An 18,467-nucleotide genomic window follows, 5' to 3' on the forward strand; every position below is an offset into this window, starting at 1 on the left:
CCTTCTCCTGCCCGCTCCAGCGCTCCCCTCCACGCCCTCCCCCGTGTGGACTCTCGTGGCTTCCTGCTGGCCCAGGCGTGGCTCCGGGACCTTGGCCCCCTGCCCTTTCCACCAGCCCTCAGTGCACGGTTTGTCACGGGCTCACACCCGGGGCGCCCCTCCTCTGCCCTCCGGCCTGGACCACGCACAGGGCCCGCGGAGAGCACCCGGCCTCCCCTCTGGGCCCGGGGAGCACCCACCGCATGCTGCGGGGACCCTCTGTCTGGGGGCTCCCACGGGGCCGCGTCAGGCCCGGCGACCCCCTTCGTGCCCCTGGAGGGCGCCGTGTGGGGCGGCCGCAGCCCCCACACGCGGCGTGAGGAGACTGGAGGGGCGCCGACGGGCACCCCGCACCGGCCAGCCGCGCGGCCGGGCCTCAGGCCGCACACGCGTGTGCACGCACACCCACGGGCCCGGAGCTTCGGAGGGCCTCTGCCGTGCCGGGCACACCGGGGCTCACAGGCGGTAGACGTCCCTGGCAAGTGGGCTGGAGTCCGACCCGCTTGCCCCGTCCTGGGCACTGTCCGCAGCCGCAGGCCGGGCAGCCTTCTGACTCTGCACTGCTGTCCTGACGGAGCTGGGTCCCGTGGTGGTGGCCAGGTCCTGAGCCTGCCGCAGGCCAGCGCCTCAGCCAGGCTGCTGTGGGGCTTTCTCCTCCTCCTCTGTGTCAGAACAACAAACGCGTGGCTCCCTCCCCCCTGCTGTGGGTGCCCCTTCCCCGTGTGTGTGTGTGTGTGCTGACGGGCGTGTGGCCACACTGTGTGTGTGTGTGTGTGCGTGTGTGCTGACGGGCGTGTGGCCACGCTGTGTGTGTGTGTGTGTGTGTGTGTGTGTGCTGACGGGCGTGTGGCCATGCTGTGTGTGTGCGTGTGTGCTGACGGGCGTGTGGCCACGCTGTGTGTGTGTGTGCGTGTGTGCTGACGGGCGTGTGGCCACGCTGTGTGTGTGTGTGTGTGTGTGTGCTGACGGGCGTGTGGCCACGCTGTGTGTGTGTGTGTGTGTGTGCTGACGGGCGTGTGGCCACGCTGTGTGTGTGTGTGCGTGTGTGCTGACGGGCGTGTGGCCACGCTGTGTGTGTGTGTGTGTGCTGACGGGCGTGTGGCCATGCTGTGTGTGTGTGTGTGTGTGTGTGTGTGCTGACGGGCGTGTGGCCATGCTGTGTGTGTGTGTGTGTGCTGACAGGCGTGTGGCCACGCTGTGTGTGTGTGTGTGTGTGTGCTGACGGGCGTGTGGCCACGCTGTATATGTGTGTGTGTGTGTGTGCTGACGGGCGTGTGGCCACACTGTGTGTGTGTGTGTGTGTGTGTGTGCTGACGGGCGTGTGGCCACGCTGTGTGTGTGTGTGTGTGTGTGTGTGTGTGCTGACGGGCGTGTGGCCATGCTGTGTGTGTGTGTGTGTGCTGACGGGCGTGTGGCCATGCTGTGTGTGTGTGTGTGTGTGTGCTGACGGGCGTGTGGCCACGCTGTGTGTGTGTGTGTGTGTGTGTGTGTGCTGACGGGCGTGTGGCCACGCTGTGTGTGTGTGTGCGTGTGTGCTGACAGGCGTGTGGCCACGCTGTGTGTGTGTGTGCGTGTGTGCTGACAGGCGTGTGGCCACGCTGTGTGTGTGTGTGTGTGTGTGTGTGTGTGTGCGCTGACGGGCGTGTGGTCACGCTGTGTGTGTGTGTGTGTGTGCGCTGACGGGCGTGTGGTCACGCTGTGTGTGTGCTGACTGGTGTGCGGTCACACTGTGTGTGTTGGCTGGGTGTGTGGTCATGCTGTGTGTGTGTGTGTGTGTGTGTGTGTGTGTGCTGACTGGGCGTGTGGTCACGCTGTGTGTGTGCTGACTGGTGTGTGGTCACACTGTGTGTGTTGGCTGGTCGTGTGATCACACTGTGTGTGTGCTGACTGGGCATGTGGCCACGCTGTGTGTGTGTGTGTGTGTGTGTGTGTGTGCTGACTGGCATGTGGTCACACTGTGTGTGTGCTGACTGGGCATGTGGCCACGCTGTGTGTGTGTGTGTGTGTGTGTGTGTGTGTGTGCTGACTGGGCATGTGGCCATGCTGTGTGTGTGTGTGTGTGCTGACTGGGCATGTGGCCACGCTGTGTGTGTGTGTGTGTGTGTGTGTGTGTGTGTGTGTGTGCTGACTGGGCATGTGGCCATGCTGTGTGTGTGTGTGTGTGTGTGTGTGTGTGCTGACTGGGCATGTGGCCATGCTGTGTGTATGTGTGTGTGTGTGTGTGTGTGTGCTGACTGGGCATGTGGTCACGCTGTGTGTGTGCTGACTGGGCATGTGGTCACGCTGTGTGTGTGCTGACGGGCATGTGGTCACACTGTGTGTGTGCTGGCTGGGCGTGTGGTCACACTGTGTGTGCTGACTGGGCATGTGGCCACGCTGTGTGTGTGTGCTGACTGGGCGTGTGGTCACGCTGTGTGTGTGTGTGTGTGTGTGTGTGTGTGCTGGCTGGGCGTGTGGTCACGCTGTGTGTGTGTGTGTGTGTGTGCTGGCTGGGCGTGTGGTCACGCTGTGTGTGTGTGTGTGTGTGTGCTGGCTGGGCGTGTGGTCACGCTGTGTGTGTGTGTGTGTGTGTGCTGGCTGGGCGTGTGGTCACGCTGTGTGTGTGTGTGTGTGTGTGTGTGTGTGTGTGCTGGCTGGGCGTGTGGTCACGCTGTGTGTGTGCTGGCTGGGCGTGTGGTCACGCTGTGTGTGTGCTGGCTGGGCGTGTGGTCACGCTGTGTGTGTGTGTGTGTGTGTGTGTGCTGACTGGGCGTGTGGTCACGCTGTGTGTGTGCTGACTGGGCGTGTGGCCACGCTGTGTGTGTGCTGACTGGGCGTGTGGTCACGCTGTGTGTGTGCTGACTGGGCATGCGGTCACACTGTGTGTGTGCTGACTGGGCGTGTGGTCACACTGTGTGTGTGCTGACTGGGCGTGTGGTCACACTGTGTGTGCTGACTGGGCGTGTGATCACACTGTGTGTGCTGACTGGGCGTGTGGTCACACTGTGTGTGTGCTGACTGGGCATGTGGTCACGCTGTGTGTGTGTGTGTGTGTGTGTGCTGACTGGGCGTGTGGTCACGCTGTGTGTGTGTGTGTGTGTGTGTGTGTGTGCTGGCTGGGCGTGTGGTCACGCTGTGTGTGTGTGTGTGTGTGTGCTGGCTGGGCGTGTGGTCACGCTGTGTGTGTGTGTGTGTGTGTGCTGGCTGGGCGTGTGGTCACGCTGTGTGTGTGTGTGTGTGTGTGTGTGCTGGCTGGGCGTGTGGTCACGCTGTGTGTGTGCTGGCTGGGCGTGTGGTCACGCTGTGTGTGTGCTGGCTGGGCGTGTGGTCACGCTGTGTGTGTGTGTGTGTGTGTGTGCTGACTGGGCGTGTGGTCACGCTGTGTGTGTGCTGACTGGGCGTGTGGCCACGCTGTGTGTGTGCTGACTGGGCGTGTGGTCACGCTGTGTGTGTGCTGACTGGGCATGCGGTCACACTGTGTGTGTGCTGACTGGGCGTGTGGTCACACTGTGTGTGTGCTGACTGGGCGTGTGGTCACACTGTGTGTGCTGACTGGGCGTGTGATCACACTGTGTGTGCTGACTGGGCGTGTGGTCACACTGTGTGTGTGCTGACTGGGCATGTGGTCACGCTGTGTGTGTGTGTGTGTGTGCTGACTGGGCGTGTGGTCACGCTGTGTGTGTGTGTGTGCTGACTGGGCGTGTGGTCACACTGTGTGTGTGTGTGTGCTGACTGGGCATGTGGTCACACTGTGTGTGTGTGTGTGTGTGTGCTGACTGGGCGTGTGGTCACGCTGTGTGTGTGTGTGTGTGCACGCTGACTGGGCGTGTGGTCACACTGTGTGTGTGTGTGTGTGTGTGCTGATTGGGCGTGTGGTCACGCTGTGTGTGTGCTGACTGGGCGTGTGGTCACGCTGTGTGTGTGCTGGCTGGGCGTGCGGTCACACTGTGTGTGTGCTGGCTGGGCATGCGGTCACACTGTGTGTGCTGGCTGGGCGTGTGTCACGCTGTGTGTGTGTGTGTGTGTGTGCTGGCTGGGCATGCGGTCACACTGTGTGTGTGCTGGCTGGGCGTGTGGTCACGCTGTGTGTGTGTGTATGTGTGCTGGCTGGGCATGCGGTCACACTGTGTGTGTGCTGGCTGGGCGTGTGGTCACACTGTGTGTGCTGACTGGGCGTGTGGTCACACTGTGTGTGTGTGTGTGTGTGCTGACTGGGCATGTGGTCACGCTGTGTGTGTGTGTGTGTGTGCTGGCTGGGCGTGTGGTCACGCTGTGTGTGTGCTGACTGGGCATGTGGTCACGCTGTGTGTGTGCTGACTGGGCATGCGGTCACACTGTGTGTGCTGGCTGGGCGTGTGGTCACGCTGTGTGTGTGCTGGCTGGGCATGCGGTCACACTGTGTGTGTGCTGACTGGGCATGCGGTCACACTGTGTGTGTGCTGGCTGGGCGTGTGGTCACGCTGTGTGTGCTGGCCGTTTTTTATGACAGCAAAAGTGAGCAACCCTCATCCTGTCAGTGACAAGGCCACGGGCAGATGACGAGTTTCATACAGATACACAGCAGTGAAAACAACACATGCCCCCGCAGGTTCCTGCCTCCTGGAGTTGACCGCACTCACACAGTACAGGTGTGCGGTGCACACGTGTCCTGCATGCAGAGAGGAGGGGACATCGCAGCGTGAGACAACACCCACCATTGCAACACCCACATGCACGTACCGTCGCACACACAAACGTGTGCCGTTGTGTGTACTAACACGTGTGATATTGCATGCTAACAGGTTAACGTACACTAACATGTATGCTGCCTAATGCATGTAATTGCATGTCACACATAAAAGCCAAACCTGGGGCTCTGTGCAAGGACATGCACTAACAGGTGTACCACTGTGCACACTAATGTGTGCGACGTTGTACACACCAACAGGTACGTGCCATTGTATATGCTGTTACATGCACTCACATGCAGTGCTGTGCACACTAACATGTATGTCACCTCACTAACATGTACGTGCCATTGCACAGTCGAACACATGTGCACTCTTGAGAAACACATGGGTGGAGCTACAGAGAATCTGCGAAGGCGGCCGTCCCAGGGACCGAGGAGGGGCGGACTCGGTCCTCAGCTGGGCGCTGGGCCTTTGTCATTCTGTTCCTGGTGGCGGAACACAGGTAACTAGCTGTTCTGTCACTTGCTTCTGCCAACCTTTGGTTTTGCTGAGAGTGAGTGGGCAGAGTTACGTCCCTCAGGAGTTAACTGGCGTGTGTGCTGGGAGCTGGCTCCGGCCCCTGGGTACGAGAGCCCTGGGTTTGACTTTTATGTGTGAGATGCGATTAAATGCACTAGGCAGCCGAAAATGTCTTATCTGTACAGAGCCTCACTTGAAGAGGAGGGAGGGGCAAAAGCAGCCAAATTGAAACCTTATTAAACAAAATTGGTTAGGTCTGATGGAGCCAAACCTGGACTGATCTTTACAAGCTTATTTCATTTCCCCTCCAGTCTGAACCTCTTTGAATGGAGGTAACTGATCCCGCCGTAAGCTTATTAGTGTCAAACCTTGTGTGTCTCTTCTTCCTCTCCGATTTACATTTTATTAAGTAATGATGAGGTCCCAACCCAGGCCTTTGGCACAGCCGGGCCATTAATGGAATGAAAACGGGTAATAGAGGTCCAATCTCATTACAGCCGGCCTCGGGAACACCAAAGGGACAATCCACACAGAGCCACAGCCACGCCCGCGAGCATCTGCCCGTCCCGCAGCCGGTGCGGACGGCGCCGCCCCAGCCTGTCTCCCCGCCGCGTGCCGGGTCCCCCGGGAGGGCGCTGCCCCAGCCTGTCTCCCCGCCGCGTGCCGGGTCCCCCGGGAGGGCGCTGCCCCAGCCTGCCGTGTGTGCCGGGTCCCCCGGCAGGGCGCTGCCCCAGCCTGCCGTGTGCGCGCCCGCGTGCGTGCGTGGGCTCAGTGCGCTGCACACGAGGTACGGTGAAGAGCCTTGCACGAAGCCAGCATGGCTGGATGCCCGGCAGATGGCTGGCCCCCGCGGGCCCCGTGGTCCTGGTCAGCACCTGGACGGTGGCTGTGAGACTTGCGTGGACCGTTCTGCACGCCCTGGTGGGCACCGTCCTCTCCGCCTTCTGACAGCCCCGCAGTCGAAGCGCGTCTCCGCGAGGGCCACCAGGCCCGCAGAGCGCGGAGGATGGCTGCGCACCGGCAGCGGTCGGCCCAGAGCGGAGGCTGAGAGCCAGTTTCCTAGAGTCTGCATCTTGCCACACTGTGCCAAAGTTCTCGCTGGGAAGCCAGGCCTGGGCACGGTCCGTGCATGCGCCCAGTGACTGGCCAGGAAGGGACCTGGGCCGTGGAGCAAAGTGGGCCTGTGCCACACTGCATTCCAGGCCGGCTCCCCGTCCACAGCCACGTCCTCGCCCAAGAAAAGCCTCCCGTCCTGCCCCCCTTGGTGTCTGGGGGACGTTGGTGGTTAGCGTGGAGCCACCCCCTGGAGGCTTCTCTGGGGCTCATGGCATATGGACACACAGTCCTCACACCCAGAGTCCACAGCTGCCCGCAGCCCGTGCCCAGACGGGGAGCCGAGGCCCCGGGGAGGGGACGGAGCACCGGGGCTGCCATGCAGCTCCAGGGTTTAGAGCCCCGACTTCCAATCTGTTTTCTCTGTGACCTTGGAGACGTCAGAAGCCTCCATGTCTTCATCCATAAAATTGGATGTAAAAACCCCAACCCGCCTCGGGTTTTATGAACCTGAGTGACCCAGTGACGGCGAAGGGCACACTGTGAGCAAGCACCAGCTCGAGCTCAGAGGCTGCCCTCTGCCGCTGCTTCCCGAGTGCCCTGCAGGGGAGAGGCGGCCCGGAGCTCCAGGGCGGGCCTGCCGGCTCGCACAGCGCACGCCACGGCCACCGCTCCCACCGCGCCTCCTGCGCCTGACGGCTCGGCTGCCCGCAGCTCAGCCTCGTCTCCGTGGTGGACGGGCTGCGGGTGGCGGTGCCGGAGTAGCCGAGGAGGCCGGGCTCCCAGGCCTGGGCCTCGTGCGGCCGTGTTCCCTCCGTAAGCGTCCCTGTCACTTAGGCTACGCCTGTGAAAGAGAGCGGAATGGGGAAGCAGACATGGGGTTGGTGTGCGCGTGCATCCTGGCCTCTCCCGGGGCAAGTGGAGGGCCGTGGACGGATGGGCCGTCTCGGAAGGCGGCAGGGCGGGACTGCCAGCTTTCCCCACGCGCAGGCCGGCCATGACCGCACGCCCTCCGTGGCTGTCCAGTGCCCTCGGGGTGTCAGCCCAGGCGCTGAGGCCTCTGGCCTCTGTGCGGAGAGCCGCAGTGTTTTTGCCTCCATCTGCTTCACAGCCCTCGTCAGAGCCCTGGCAGCCTCCATCTGTGGTGATTTGTCCTTCCTCCCTCTCAGGCCCTCCTCAGGCCTTGGCGATATCTCTGCACTGCCAGAGGCCCTGCTCCACGCAGCTGCCCGGGGTGTGGAGACGGAGCCCCGGTCCCCAGCACACATGGCATGAGGTGAGCGCACACGCGTGTGCGAGAGAGAGACAGAGACAGACAGAGACAGACAGAGACAGAAACAGAGACAGACACAGAGACAGACAGAGACAGAGACAGAGACACAGACAGAGACAGAGACAGACAGAAACAGAGACAGAGAGACAGACAGAGACAGAGACAGAGAGACAAAGATAGAGACAGAGACACAGAGACAGAGAGACAGAGAGACAGAGAGACAGAGACAGAGAGACAGACAGAGACAGACAGAAACAGAGACAGACACAGAGACAGACAGAGAGAGACAGAGACAGAAACAGACAGAGACAGAGAGACAGACAGAGACAGAGACAGAGACACAGAGAGACAGACAGAGACAGACAGACAGACAGAGACAGAGACAGAGAGACAAACAGAGAGAGACAGAGACAGACAGAAACAGAGACAGACACAGAGACAGAGACACAGATAGAGACAGACAGAGACAGAGAGACAGAGACAGACAGAGACAGAGAGAGACAGAGAGAGACAGAGAGACAGAAACAGACACAGAGACAGACAGAGACAGAGACAGACAGAGAGACAGAGACAGACAGAGAGACAGAGACAGAGGCAGACAGAGAGAGAGACAGACAGAGAGACAGAAACAGAGACACAGACAGAGACAGAGAGACAGAGAAAGAGAGACAGAAACAGAGACAGAGACAGAGCCAGCGCCAGCGCGCGTCAGTGTCTTCAGGGAGAGCCTGCGAGTGCCCAGCTTGCGTTGGGAGGGGTCTGGCGCGGGCTGACGCGTGCAGGGCATAGGCAGCGGCTGCAGACTCGCCACACGTGTGCCGTTGTGGTGGAAAGCCGGGCTCCAGGCAGCCCCGTGGTCAGCCAGCTCCGCCCGGCCTCACCGCACGCCTAGGGGCGGTGTCTGCTCTGTGGAAGTGCCCCGTTCCTGGCCCGGAGCCGGGCGACTGTAAGCCTCAGTGCGGCCAGGCTGCGTGCGGCCGGGCCTGAGCCGCAGGGCGGGTAGGTGTGGTGAGCAGGCCCTGGCGGCGGTGGCCCCTGGCGGTCCGGTGGCCGGCGAGGTTTCCTTGGTCACAGCATCCCCCACTCTCAGGAGGGAACCCAAAGGGTCGGTCAGCGAGTGGAGGGGATGGGGGAGCCCACGCACTCCGGGGTGGGCCGCGTCGTGGGCGGCGGGCGCTCCAGGTGAGGCTCCCGCAGCCCTGCCGACCCTGTCGGCGGGTGGTTCACGGTCTAAACAAACGCTGGCTTGCGAGGCCCATGCCAGGCCGGAGGAGACGCGGGGGGAGCGGGAAGCCCCGCGGGCTCTCTGGGCCAGGCCGGGGAGGTTTTCTGAAGTGTGGGACACAGTCCCCACCCCAGTAAGCGGGGCCTGAGCTCGGGAGACCGGCGTGGGTCTCACACGCTTTCTGGGGACACTCCTTCTGGTCCCGATTTCCAGATGATGGAAGCAGAGCCGAGTGCGGGAGGCAGAGGAACCTTCCAGAAGCTGAGACAGGCCTAGGTGGCCTTGGCTACCCCGGCAGCCCGGCCTGACCCTGCTCCCGGCAGCCTCCGGAGCGGCCCCCCAGGCCCCTCTGAGAACTGCGGGCCCAGTCCCACGCCCAGCTCGGGGGACGGCGGCAGGGCCCTGCGGTCACACACCTGTTCACCATGCACGTGCCACGTACGACGCGTAATGTGCATGTGGTACCCTGTAGTTGTTCCTTCAGAGGCCATCTTCAGCGTGTGGGTGAGAGCTCTACAGAACCATTCCTTCCTCTTCCCTGGCCAGAACCTGGCTCACAGAATGCTTGTGAGCGCGTGCAGTGCTGACACGGTGCTCCCGGGTCAGAGTGCTCCTGGGGCGCGTGCAGTGCTGACACGGTGCTCCTGGGGCGCATGCAGTGCTGACACAGTGCTCCCGGGTCAGAGTGCTCCCGGGTCAGAGTGCTCCCGGGGCGCGTGCAGTGCTGACACGGTGCTCCCGGGTCAGAGTGCTCCTGGGGTGCGTGCAGTGCTGACACGGTGCTCCCGGGTCAGAGTGCTCCCGGGGCGCGTGCAGTGCTGACGGTGCTCCCAGGACTGGTCTTCTGGCTGCGGGCTCTGGCAGAGCCAGGCCATGGAGGGCCTGGGACTCTGAGGGGCGTCAAGGTCCGGAGGGACACCCCACCGTGAGGCGCCTGACCTGCGCTGACCCGGGCTCACAGGGCCGTGCTGGGAGGCCGGCCCAACCACAGCCTGGGTGAGGGCTGCACGCGCCAGCATGGCCGGGGAGTGGGGAAAAGATGGCGGGTGGAGCCGGGGCGGCTGGGTGCCCGCTGCCTCCTCCCACAGCCAGTGTGCGCCTTGTGGAGCAGGCTGCGCCACCGCCCTGGCCACCCTGGCCCAGCGTCCTGAGCTCCATCCGGGGTCCTGGGCGTGGGATGGGCGGCAAGGGCCGTGTCCGGCCGGGCTCCACCCGGGGTCCTGGGCGTGGGGAGGGCGGCAAGGGCCGTGTCCGGCCGGGCTCCATCCGGGGTCCTGGGCGTGGGGAGGGCGGCAAGGGCCGTGTCCGGCCGGGCTCCATCCGGGGTCCTGGGCGTGGGGAGGGCGGCAAGGGCCGTGTCCGGCCGGGCTCCATCCGGGGTCCTGGGCGTGGGGAGGGCGGCAAGGGCTGTGTCCGGCTGGGCTCCATCCGGGGTCCTGGGTGTGAGGAGGGCGGCAAGGGCCGTGTCCGGCCGGGATCCTTCTGGGGTCACGGGGGTGGGAAGGGCGGTGTCCGGCCGGGCTCGGGCCAGCCCAGCTCAAGTGCTGTTCCTCTTCTCCCGAGCAGGTGGTGAGGAAGGTGAAGTCCATGCAGATGTTCCACACGCCGGTCACCTCGGCCATGCAGGGGGACCGTCTGGGCCTCTGCGTGACTCAGTTTGACCCCAAGCTGCTGGAGCGCGGGCTGGTGTGTGCGCCCGACACGCTGCGCACCGTGCATGCCGCCATCATCTCTGTGGAGAAGATCCCCTACTTCCGGGGGCCCCTGCAGACCAAGGCCAAGTTCCACATCACCGTGGGCCACGAGACGGTCATGGGCCGCCTGCTGTTCTTCAGCCCGGCCCCGGACGGCCTCGACCGGGAGCCTGCGCCGGACGCCTTTGACTTCTCCCGGGAGTACCTCTTCCAGGAGCAGTACTTGAGCAAGGACGCGGTGCCCGCGGCGCCCGACGGCCAGGCCGACGGCGCGGGCCGGGCGCCCGAGGGCGGCTGCCCGCGGCAGCAGTGGGCATTGGTGGAGTTTGAGAAGCCCATCACCTGTCCGCGGCTGTGCCTGGTGATCGGCTCCCGGCTGGACGCGGACATCCACTCCAACTCCTGCCGGCTGGCCTTCCACGGCACCCTGCTCCACGGGCTGGAGGACAGGAACTACGCGGAGAGCTTCCTCCCCACGCTGAGGGTGTACAAGCTGAAGCACAAGCACGGCGTGGTGGACCGGGTGAGCGCGGCCGTGCTGGCCTCCCCAGCCCGCAGCGGAGGGCAGGACCCGCGGCCCGGCCCGGCCCGGCCGGGAGGCCCCCAGCGGCCGCTGGGCCTCTGCAGGTCTCGGAGGCCCATGAGCTCTCTCCTCCGGGCCACGCAGAGCGAGGCCTGGCCCAGGCTGCTCCTGCTGCCCCGGCTCCCCTCCTGCTGTCCCTTCTGGTGCCTGCAGCCCAGCCCCTGCCCCGCTGGCTCCCGGGCTCCAGCCTTCTGGAACACTTCCCTGCCCGCCCCAGCCACTGTGCCTAGGCCGTGGGCCCGGTCAGGCCTCCCCTACAGGGTGGCCCAGGGCCAGGAGGCAAGAGGAGGGAAGGAGACAGAAGGCCACGCCGCCAGGCACATCGCTGTCACAGGACGCAGGCCGAGCGTCCAGCCCGTCCCCGGCGGGACAGAGCCGGAGCAGCCTCTGGGAGTGCTGGCCGTCGGGCTGCCCTGCCTCCCGTCAGCGGCGCTGGCCCCCCGGTGTGTCCTTAGGGGGTCCGGATGAGCTCGTGGTCCCGGGCCGAGCAGGCGTGGCCTGGGCAGCCTCCGCGGGGCCTTCCGGGCCTCGGCCAGGCCCCGCCCCACACAGCGCCAGCACCAGCCCGCCAGAGGCAGGCTCGGTCTGTTCCCACCGCCCGTTTCGGCCCTCCCGTGACCCCGGAAGCTTCCGGTGCGCAGGGCCCGACTCCCCCCGACTGGGCCCGGGTCTGTGAGGCGGTTGCAGGTGAAGCTGTTGCAGCGCTATCCCCCTCCGTCCGGGTGCAATGCCGTGTAGCGGCGTCCGTGGGGAGCGCCGTCCCTGAGTGTGCCCCTCCTGGCAGGCCCGTGCTGGCCGAGCAGGCCGCCTCCCGCCGCTCGAGGGCCGGGGAGAGCCGGGGCTGCTCTGGCCTGGGTCCTGCCTGCGCGCTGGGAGGACCGGAGCAGCCGCCTCCAGAGCCAGAGGCTGGCCGCCCCAGGGGATCGGCGTCCAGACCCACCAGCGGCTGCCCCTGAGCAGCCCCGGAGGGAGCCCGCCGGGGGCCTGTGGAGAGGGTGGGAAGGGGGGCTGGCCTTGGGGCCGCTGCACCCCGCCTCCGAGACCAGCCGCGGGAGTGAGGGAGCCAGCCCACTCACCGCTGGCTGAGCACTTACGGCGTGCCTTTAGGCTATGGATATTATGTGTCTTTGTTTTGTTGTGGTTCATTTTTGCTCTGGTCCTGGGCTTGAACTGGGGGCCTGGTCGCTGCCCCTGAGCTTTGTGCGCAACGCCAGCAGGCGACCACGCAACCCCCAGTCCGCGGCCGCCTCCCCGGCCCAGCCCTGCGCTCTGGTGTCCTGGCGGGCGCGGGCGGCTCGCGCGGGGTGAGCTGGCCGGAGGCTGAGGACCCGCGCCGGCACAGCGGCACGGACGGGCAGGGTGCTCTCCCGACCTGGACCCCCTCCGGGTGCCGTGGTGGAGTGTGACCGCACGTGGCCAGGCCAGGGCCCCGCTCCCGTCTCTCCTCCCGCGAGCAGGCCGCTGCCGTGGGCCCGCCTGCGCGACCGGCGGAGGGCTGCGGAGAAAGGGCTGAGGTGAAGGAACGTCGGGGGAGTCGGGAGGCCCGGCCCGTGCAGCCCTCGCGCCCGTGGACGGCGGCCAGCCCTGGCCTCTGATGGAGTGAGCAGGGCAAAGGCCGCGTCCCTCCCGTGGTGTGGTGAGGCCTGCCTCCCGCTGCCCCACGGCGGCCTTGCGGCCGAGGCTCACCTGGCCCGGTCTCGGCCTGGGCACTGTCCCTGAGCATTTGTGCTCTCAGTCAGTACTCCAGCACTGGGCGCCTCTGCTGCATTCCCAGTTGCCCGGTGATGGCTTGGAGCCCTCTGAGGAGCCAGCCCGACGGGCGGGAGCCGCGGCGCCCAGCCCTCTCCTTGCTTCTTACAGAGAGGGAAAGGTGGCCCGCCTCGCCAGGTTCCAGCGGGCGGGGCCCAGAAGCGGCACGCTTGAGCCTCTGCCCAGGTGTGCCCGTGTCCTTCTGTCATTCCTGGTAGCCTTAGGGTGACTAGAGAGAGCAAAGAGCCGCTAGCACGGCCTGCCCGTCCCAGGCAGCCTCGGGCTCTTCCGTGTTCATGTGTGTGCGCACGCATGCGCGTGCGTGTGTATGTGCATGTGTGCACACGCCTTCCTGGGTCTCTGGGCCGCAGCTCCAAGAGGAATAATTCTGCTCACGGCGTGCGAGGGAGTGAGGAGGAGCCCATGGACGCCTCCGGCTTGTGGCCGCTGCTGGGTGAATGCTTGTTGGGCTCCGGCTGCCGGCCGTGCTGGCGTGGCTGGTCTCCACCGCAGTGTAGTGTCTCTCAGTCTGATCACCATGGAGGAGTCCTTCCGAGAGGTGGGTGCTCCACGTCAGGTCTTGGTGGGTTGGGGAAGCTCCTTGCCCCGGGCTGTGCCAGCGCGGTGGGTGGCAGAACTCCAGCCCTGCAGCCCCTCCTCGGGCCAGCCCTCGGGAGGCCCGGCTCTGTCTCACCGTCCGCCTGCCCGCCTGCCCCCCTGCCCGCCTTGGAATTAGAATCCCTACTTTAGCACTTGGGCAGTTCCCAAGCCCTAACAGAGAGACGCGTGTGAGGACATGATCACCGCCGCCAAGGCCCCGCGCTGAGGCTGGGACAATGGCCACCAGCGACTGCTCCTCCCCCAGTGGCCTGGGCTGGCCCGCCGTCCGTGCACAACGTGCGCATCCCCGGAAGCCACTGGGTGACCCACCGGCCCGGCCAGCATTGTCCCCAGCAGAGCCACCAGCACGCCACACACACACACCAAGAAGCCCCCAGCTGTTCCAGAAGGTTCCCTCCTTGTGGATATGCTAGTGTCTGATCCTTTAGCCAGAAGAGTCTGTGATTTGGAAAACAGCGCACTTGTGTCTCTTTCTCTTACACACACACAGAGGCAGCCATGCTCACACACAGTCACACTCACAGTCACACACACGCTCACACACACAGGCAGCCACGCTCACACAGTCACACTCACACGCTCACACACAGAGGCAGCCACGCTCACACACAGTCACACTCACAGTCACACTCACAGTCACACTCACACGCTCACAGTCACACTCACACGCTCACACACAGAGGCAGCCATGCTCACACACAGTCACACTCACAGTCACACACACGCTCACACACAGAGGCAGCCACGCTCACACACAGTCACACACACAGTCACACTCACAGTCACACTCACACACAGAGGCAGCCATCTCACACACAGTCACACACAGTCACACTCACACACGCTCACACACACAGGCAGCCATGCTCACACACAGTCACACACAGTCACACTCACAGTCACACTCACACATGCTCACACACACAGGCAGCCATGCTCACACACAGTCACACACACACACACACAGAAGCAGCCATGCTCACACATAGTCACACACAGTCACGCTCACACAGTCACACACAGTCACGCTCATACACGCTCACACAGTCACACTCAGTCACACAGTCACACTCACACATGCTCACACAGGCAGCCATGCTCACAGTCACAGTCACACACACAGTCACACAGTCACACAGTCACACGCTCACACACAGGCAGCCACGCTCACACAGTCACACACATGCAGTCACACACAGTCATGCTCACACACATGCAGTCAGTCACGTGTGCACACAGTCACGCGCGCTCTCACAGTCACGCGCGCGCACAGTCACGCGCCCACACACCGTCTCTCACCCCCACCCCTGCAGTCCCCCACTCTGGCTTGGTGGAGGGAATGACCCGGGACAAGCGGTGTATTGTGGGGGGGCGTGGAGAGATCTTTCCATGTGCTGAGGCCAGCCCCGTCTCTGGCACGCTTGGCCGTCCCACCGCAAGGCTGTGCCCCGGGAGCGTTGCAGATGCCCGCCGGGAGCCGTGGGCGGCACGGCAGCAGACGGGGGGGGGCCGAGCCCAGAGCCACAGACCGGCCTTGGAGTCCACCCGGGGCCTGGCCCAGCCCCATTCCCCGCTGCTGTCTCCTGCTCTTTGCAGACCCCGGCCCCGCCCGACCTCAGCCCAGCTCCATCCACCCCCTCTGCCCTCCTCTAGTCTTTGGGTACCCATTTTTCCTGGACATGGGGGTTCGCCAGACCCTCCTGGGCCCTGGAGACCTGATGAGCGGGTGGTGCCGGCCGCACCGGCGCGCGGGGTGTCTGCTGGGCCCTGCTGGGATTCTGGCTTCCCGCCGCCGTTACGCTTCCTGGAAGTGCCCTGCTCCCTCTCCCACAGCCTGGTTCTCAAGCTGGGCGGCTCCATGCCCCTGCGCCCACAGGGTGCGGCCGGTCTCTGCCCAGCCGAGGAGCGGCCGAGGACCCAGCACCCACTGCTGGGGGCAGGGCAGGGCCGTGTGCTGGCCTTGAGCCATCGCCACCGAGTCTCCACGCCCCGACAGGCCCCTCTGGAGGCCGGGGCCCGAGGGTGTGCGCTTGTGCAGGTCCGGGAGGGGCCTGCCGGCCGGCCACTACCCCACAGCCTTGCCCAGGGTGGCTGGTGTGGACCCACAGAGCCTCCCAGGTCACCCTGCCCCTCCACAGGGCGCGGCTGGCCGCGGGCCGTCTCCCCGCTCCTCGCTAGGGCGGGGCCCAGGGGCGCTGGCCCGGGGCCTCTCATCTGTCTGCTCCTATCGTACCCAAGAAGCCCTGACACGCAAGGACCGGCTGACCAGACTTGACCTCCTTCCTGACCTGACGCTCAGAGACCAGCCAGCCCGAGCCCCCAGCCCGCCCGGGAGGCCCCTCATCTCACGTGCTTCAACAGTGAACGAGGCCGCGCCCCACACAGCCAGACCTCGGGGCGGCGCGGGGCCTCGTCTCCCTGTACGCAGCGCTGACACTAACTCCAGGGCCGTCTGTGTCTGGCGTGAAAGCCCCCAAGCCTTTTGAAGCTCCCCTGAAGTTAATAAAGAGTCAGCCTTGGCGTAAGATGCGGCTTGGGGAATAACGGGCCCTCTGTGCCTTGTGGGAGTTGGCGTAATACTTTAAATCAGACAAGGGGCGCGGCAGGGCAGCGAGGCGTCTTCCGACGGCCTCTGGAAGGCGGCGGAGGGCACAGACCGCACGGGCCCGCTGGGCCGCCGCAGCCGCGCAATGCCGGGCTGGTCGCCAGGGGTGCCCTCCGGGAGACGCCTCCCGGGCTGCTTTATCCCGAAGGCCCATCGCTGCTCTCCCTTCTCCTCGGTCCTGACACCTGGGGGGGGTGGGGGGGGGTCTCAGAGCCGTGCCTGCCTGCCGTGACCACGGGGGTGGGGGCCGTGGGAAGGCATGTGGCCTGGCTGCCGTGACCAGGGGGGTGGGGGCCGTGGGAAGGCATGTGGCCTGCCTGCCGTGACCAGGGGGGTGGGGGCCGTGGGAAGGCGTGTGGCCTGGCTGCCGTGACCACGGGGGTGGGGGCCGTGGAAGGCATGTGGCCTGGCTGCCGTGACCAGAGGGGTGGGGGCCGTGGGAAGGCATGTGGCCTGGCTGCCGTGACCACGGGGGTGGGGGCCGTGGAAGGCGTGTGGCCTGGCGTGTGGCCTGGCTGCCGTGACCACGGGGGTGGGGGGCCGTGGGAAGGCGTGTGGCCTGCCTGCCGTGACCAGGGGGGTGGGGGCCGTGGGAAGGCGTGTGGCCTGGCGTGTGGCCTGCCTGCCGTGACCAAGGGGGTGGGGGCCGTGGAAGGCGTGTGGCCTGCCTGCCGTGACCAAGGGGGTGGGGGCCGTGGAAGGCGTGTGGCCTGGCTGCCGTGACCAAGGGGGTGGGGGCCGTGGAAGGCGTGTGGCCTGGCTGCCGTGACCAAGGGGGTGGGGGCCGTGGGAAGGCGTGTGGCCTGGCTGCCGTGACCAAGGGGGTGGGGGCCGTGGAAGGCGTGTGGCCTGGCTGCCGTGACCAAGGGGGTGGGGGCCGTGGGAAGGCGTGTGGCCTGGCTGCCGTGACCAAGGGGGTGGGGGCCGTGGGAAGGCGTGTGGCCTGGCTGCCGTGACCAAGGGGGTGGGGGCCGTGGAAGGCGTGTGGCCTGGCTGCCGTGACCAAGGGGGTGGGGGCCGTGGAAAGGCGTGTGGCCTGCCTGCCGTGACCAAGGGGGTGGGGGCCGTGGGAAGGCGTGTGGCTGCAGGCAGAGCCTTCCTTCCAGAGCTCGCAGCCTGGTGAAGAGGCCGGGGCCACTGTCAAGAGTGAGATGTAGAGATAGTGGCTCAGGCTCCGTCTTAGGTGTGGGAAGTTTCTAGAAGCAGAACATGTCAGAGTGGAGCCCAGGAAGGTCGGCTGGAGTCCCAGGGGGACGTGGGAGCTGGTGGGAGGCCTGGCAGAGGCTCAGGGCAGATGTGTTAGTGGGATGGTGACAGTTCACAGGTGTCTGCTTCCGTTTCCCACCTGCCTGTCGAAAGACCCCAGGGTGAGGGGGCAGTGCCCACCACCGGGGCCGCGTCACGGACCCCTTCATCGCCCGCGCATTCCGAGTGCCAGGCGGCGTGGCTGGGCCCCGGGGCTCCCCTCAGCCGGGGTCCGCCGGCCGGTCAGCCCGGCGGATGCACAGCAGATGTGGGGCTCTGCCCACGGGCCCAGAGGCTGGCCGCGCGAGTCCACGGGCCAGTGTGAGCAGAGCCTGCTGAGCAGCCCTGCTCTGGACCTGTCCAGTCCTGGGGTACTCCTTGTTTTGTGGTGGTTTCTGTTTTCTTGAGAGTTCTTGCATGCAACCTGGGCTGGCTTCAAATGTCCCGTCTTCCTGTTTGGGCCTCCGGAGTACTGGGTTATAGATAGGCTGCACCACGCCCTTTGTGGTCCTGACCCAAGGGCCGCCATCTTTATTACTCAGCCACTGTGGTACTCGGTCAGATTTGCCCCCAAAGGCCAGGCATCTTGGGCAACATGGGGCTGGCAGACTTGACTGGCGTTTCCTGGCCACTAACCCTTAGATCTGGCCGTGATCGCAGCTGCAGCCTTTTGGGGTGTGGGGCAGCGGGGCCCCTGTCTCCACGCTCCAGCTCCCCTCACAGGGTGGTGTCTCCGCCAGGCCAGAGCCGGGGGTGTGGCTGAGCATGCAGCCGGACCAGGCCCGGCTCCTCTGGGGGACACGGCTAGAGAGAGCTGCCCCGTGCGGCGGGAGGCCTGGGCCGGCCCCCGGGGGGCGATGTGGGTCTGGGAGCTCTGCCCTGGAGCCCGGCTCTGGAGGACAAGGAGGTTGCCTGTGGGGAGGTTCTGAGCTGCAGCGGCTGTGCAAGTAGAAATGACTGTTCTTATCGATATTTGCATCCAGTTCATCCATCACCTTTTATCTGGTGCTGTGAATCACAGCGGATGGAAAATGTTTTTTCAAAAGGATTTTAGGGTAAATGAGACCATTTCTACTATGCAAAGCAATCCATTTGCAGCCTCTGACAGCTTGAGGAGCAGGCAGAGGTTTCCAAGGCTCTGGAGAGCCTGGGGCGGCGTGGGTAAGGCCTGCCGCCGCTGCCCTGCCCCGCGCGCCGGATCTGCGTGCTGCG

General features: G+C 65.1%; 1 protein-coding gene across 2 annotated transcripts in view; it reads left to right on the forward strand.

Annotated features, from left to right (window-relative positions):
* Positions 1-18,467, forward strand: part of LOC138806608 (selenocysteine-specific elongation factor-like) — a 137,182-nt gene that overhangs the window by 102,158 nt on the left and 16,557 nt on the right. The window contains exon 5 of one of the 2 annotated variants that reach the window (XM_069992041.1): positions 10,325-10,975. The exons of the other annotated variant lie outside the window; for it this stretch is intronic. Within the exon in view, the coding sequence (XP_069848142.1) occupies positions 10,325-10,975 (651 nt within the window). The remainder of the gene's footprint in view (positions 1-10,324; positions 10,976-18,467) is intronic. 2 annotated transcript variants of the gene reach the window in all.

Source organism: Dipodomys merriami, unplaced genomic scaffold, assembly GCF_024711535.1.
Source record: "Dipodomys merriami isolate MVZ:Mamm:240054 unplaced genomic scaffold, mDipMer1.0.p SCAF_401, whole genome shotgun sequence".
Classification (NCBI taxonomy): Eukaryota; Metazoa; Chordata; class Mammalia; order Rodentia; family Heteromyidae; genus Dipodomys; species Dipodomys merriami.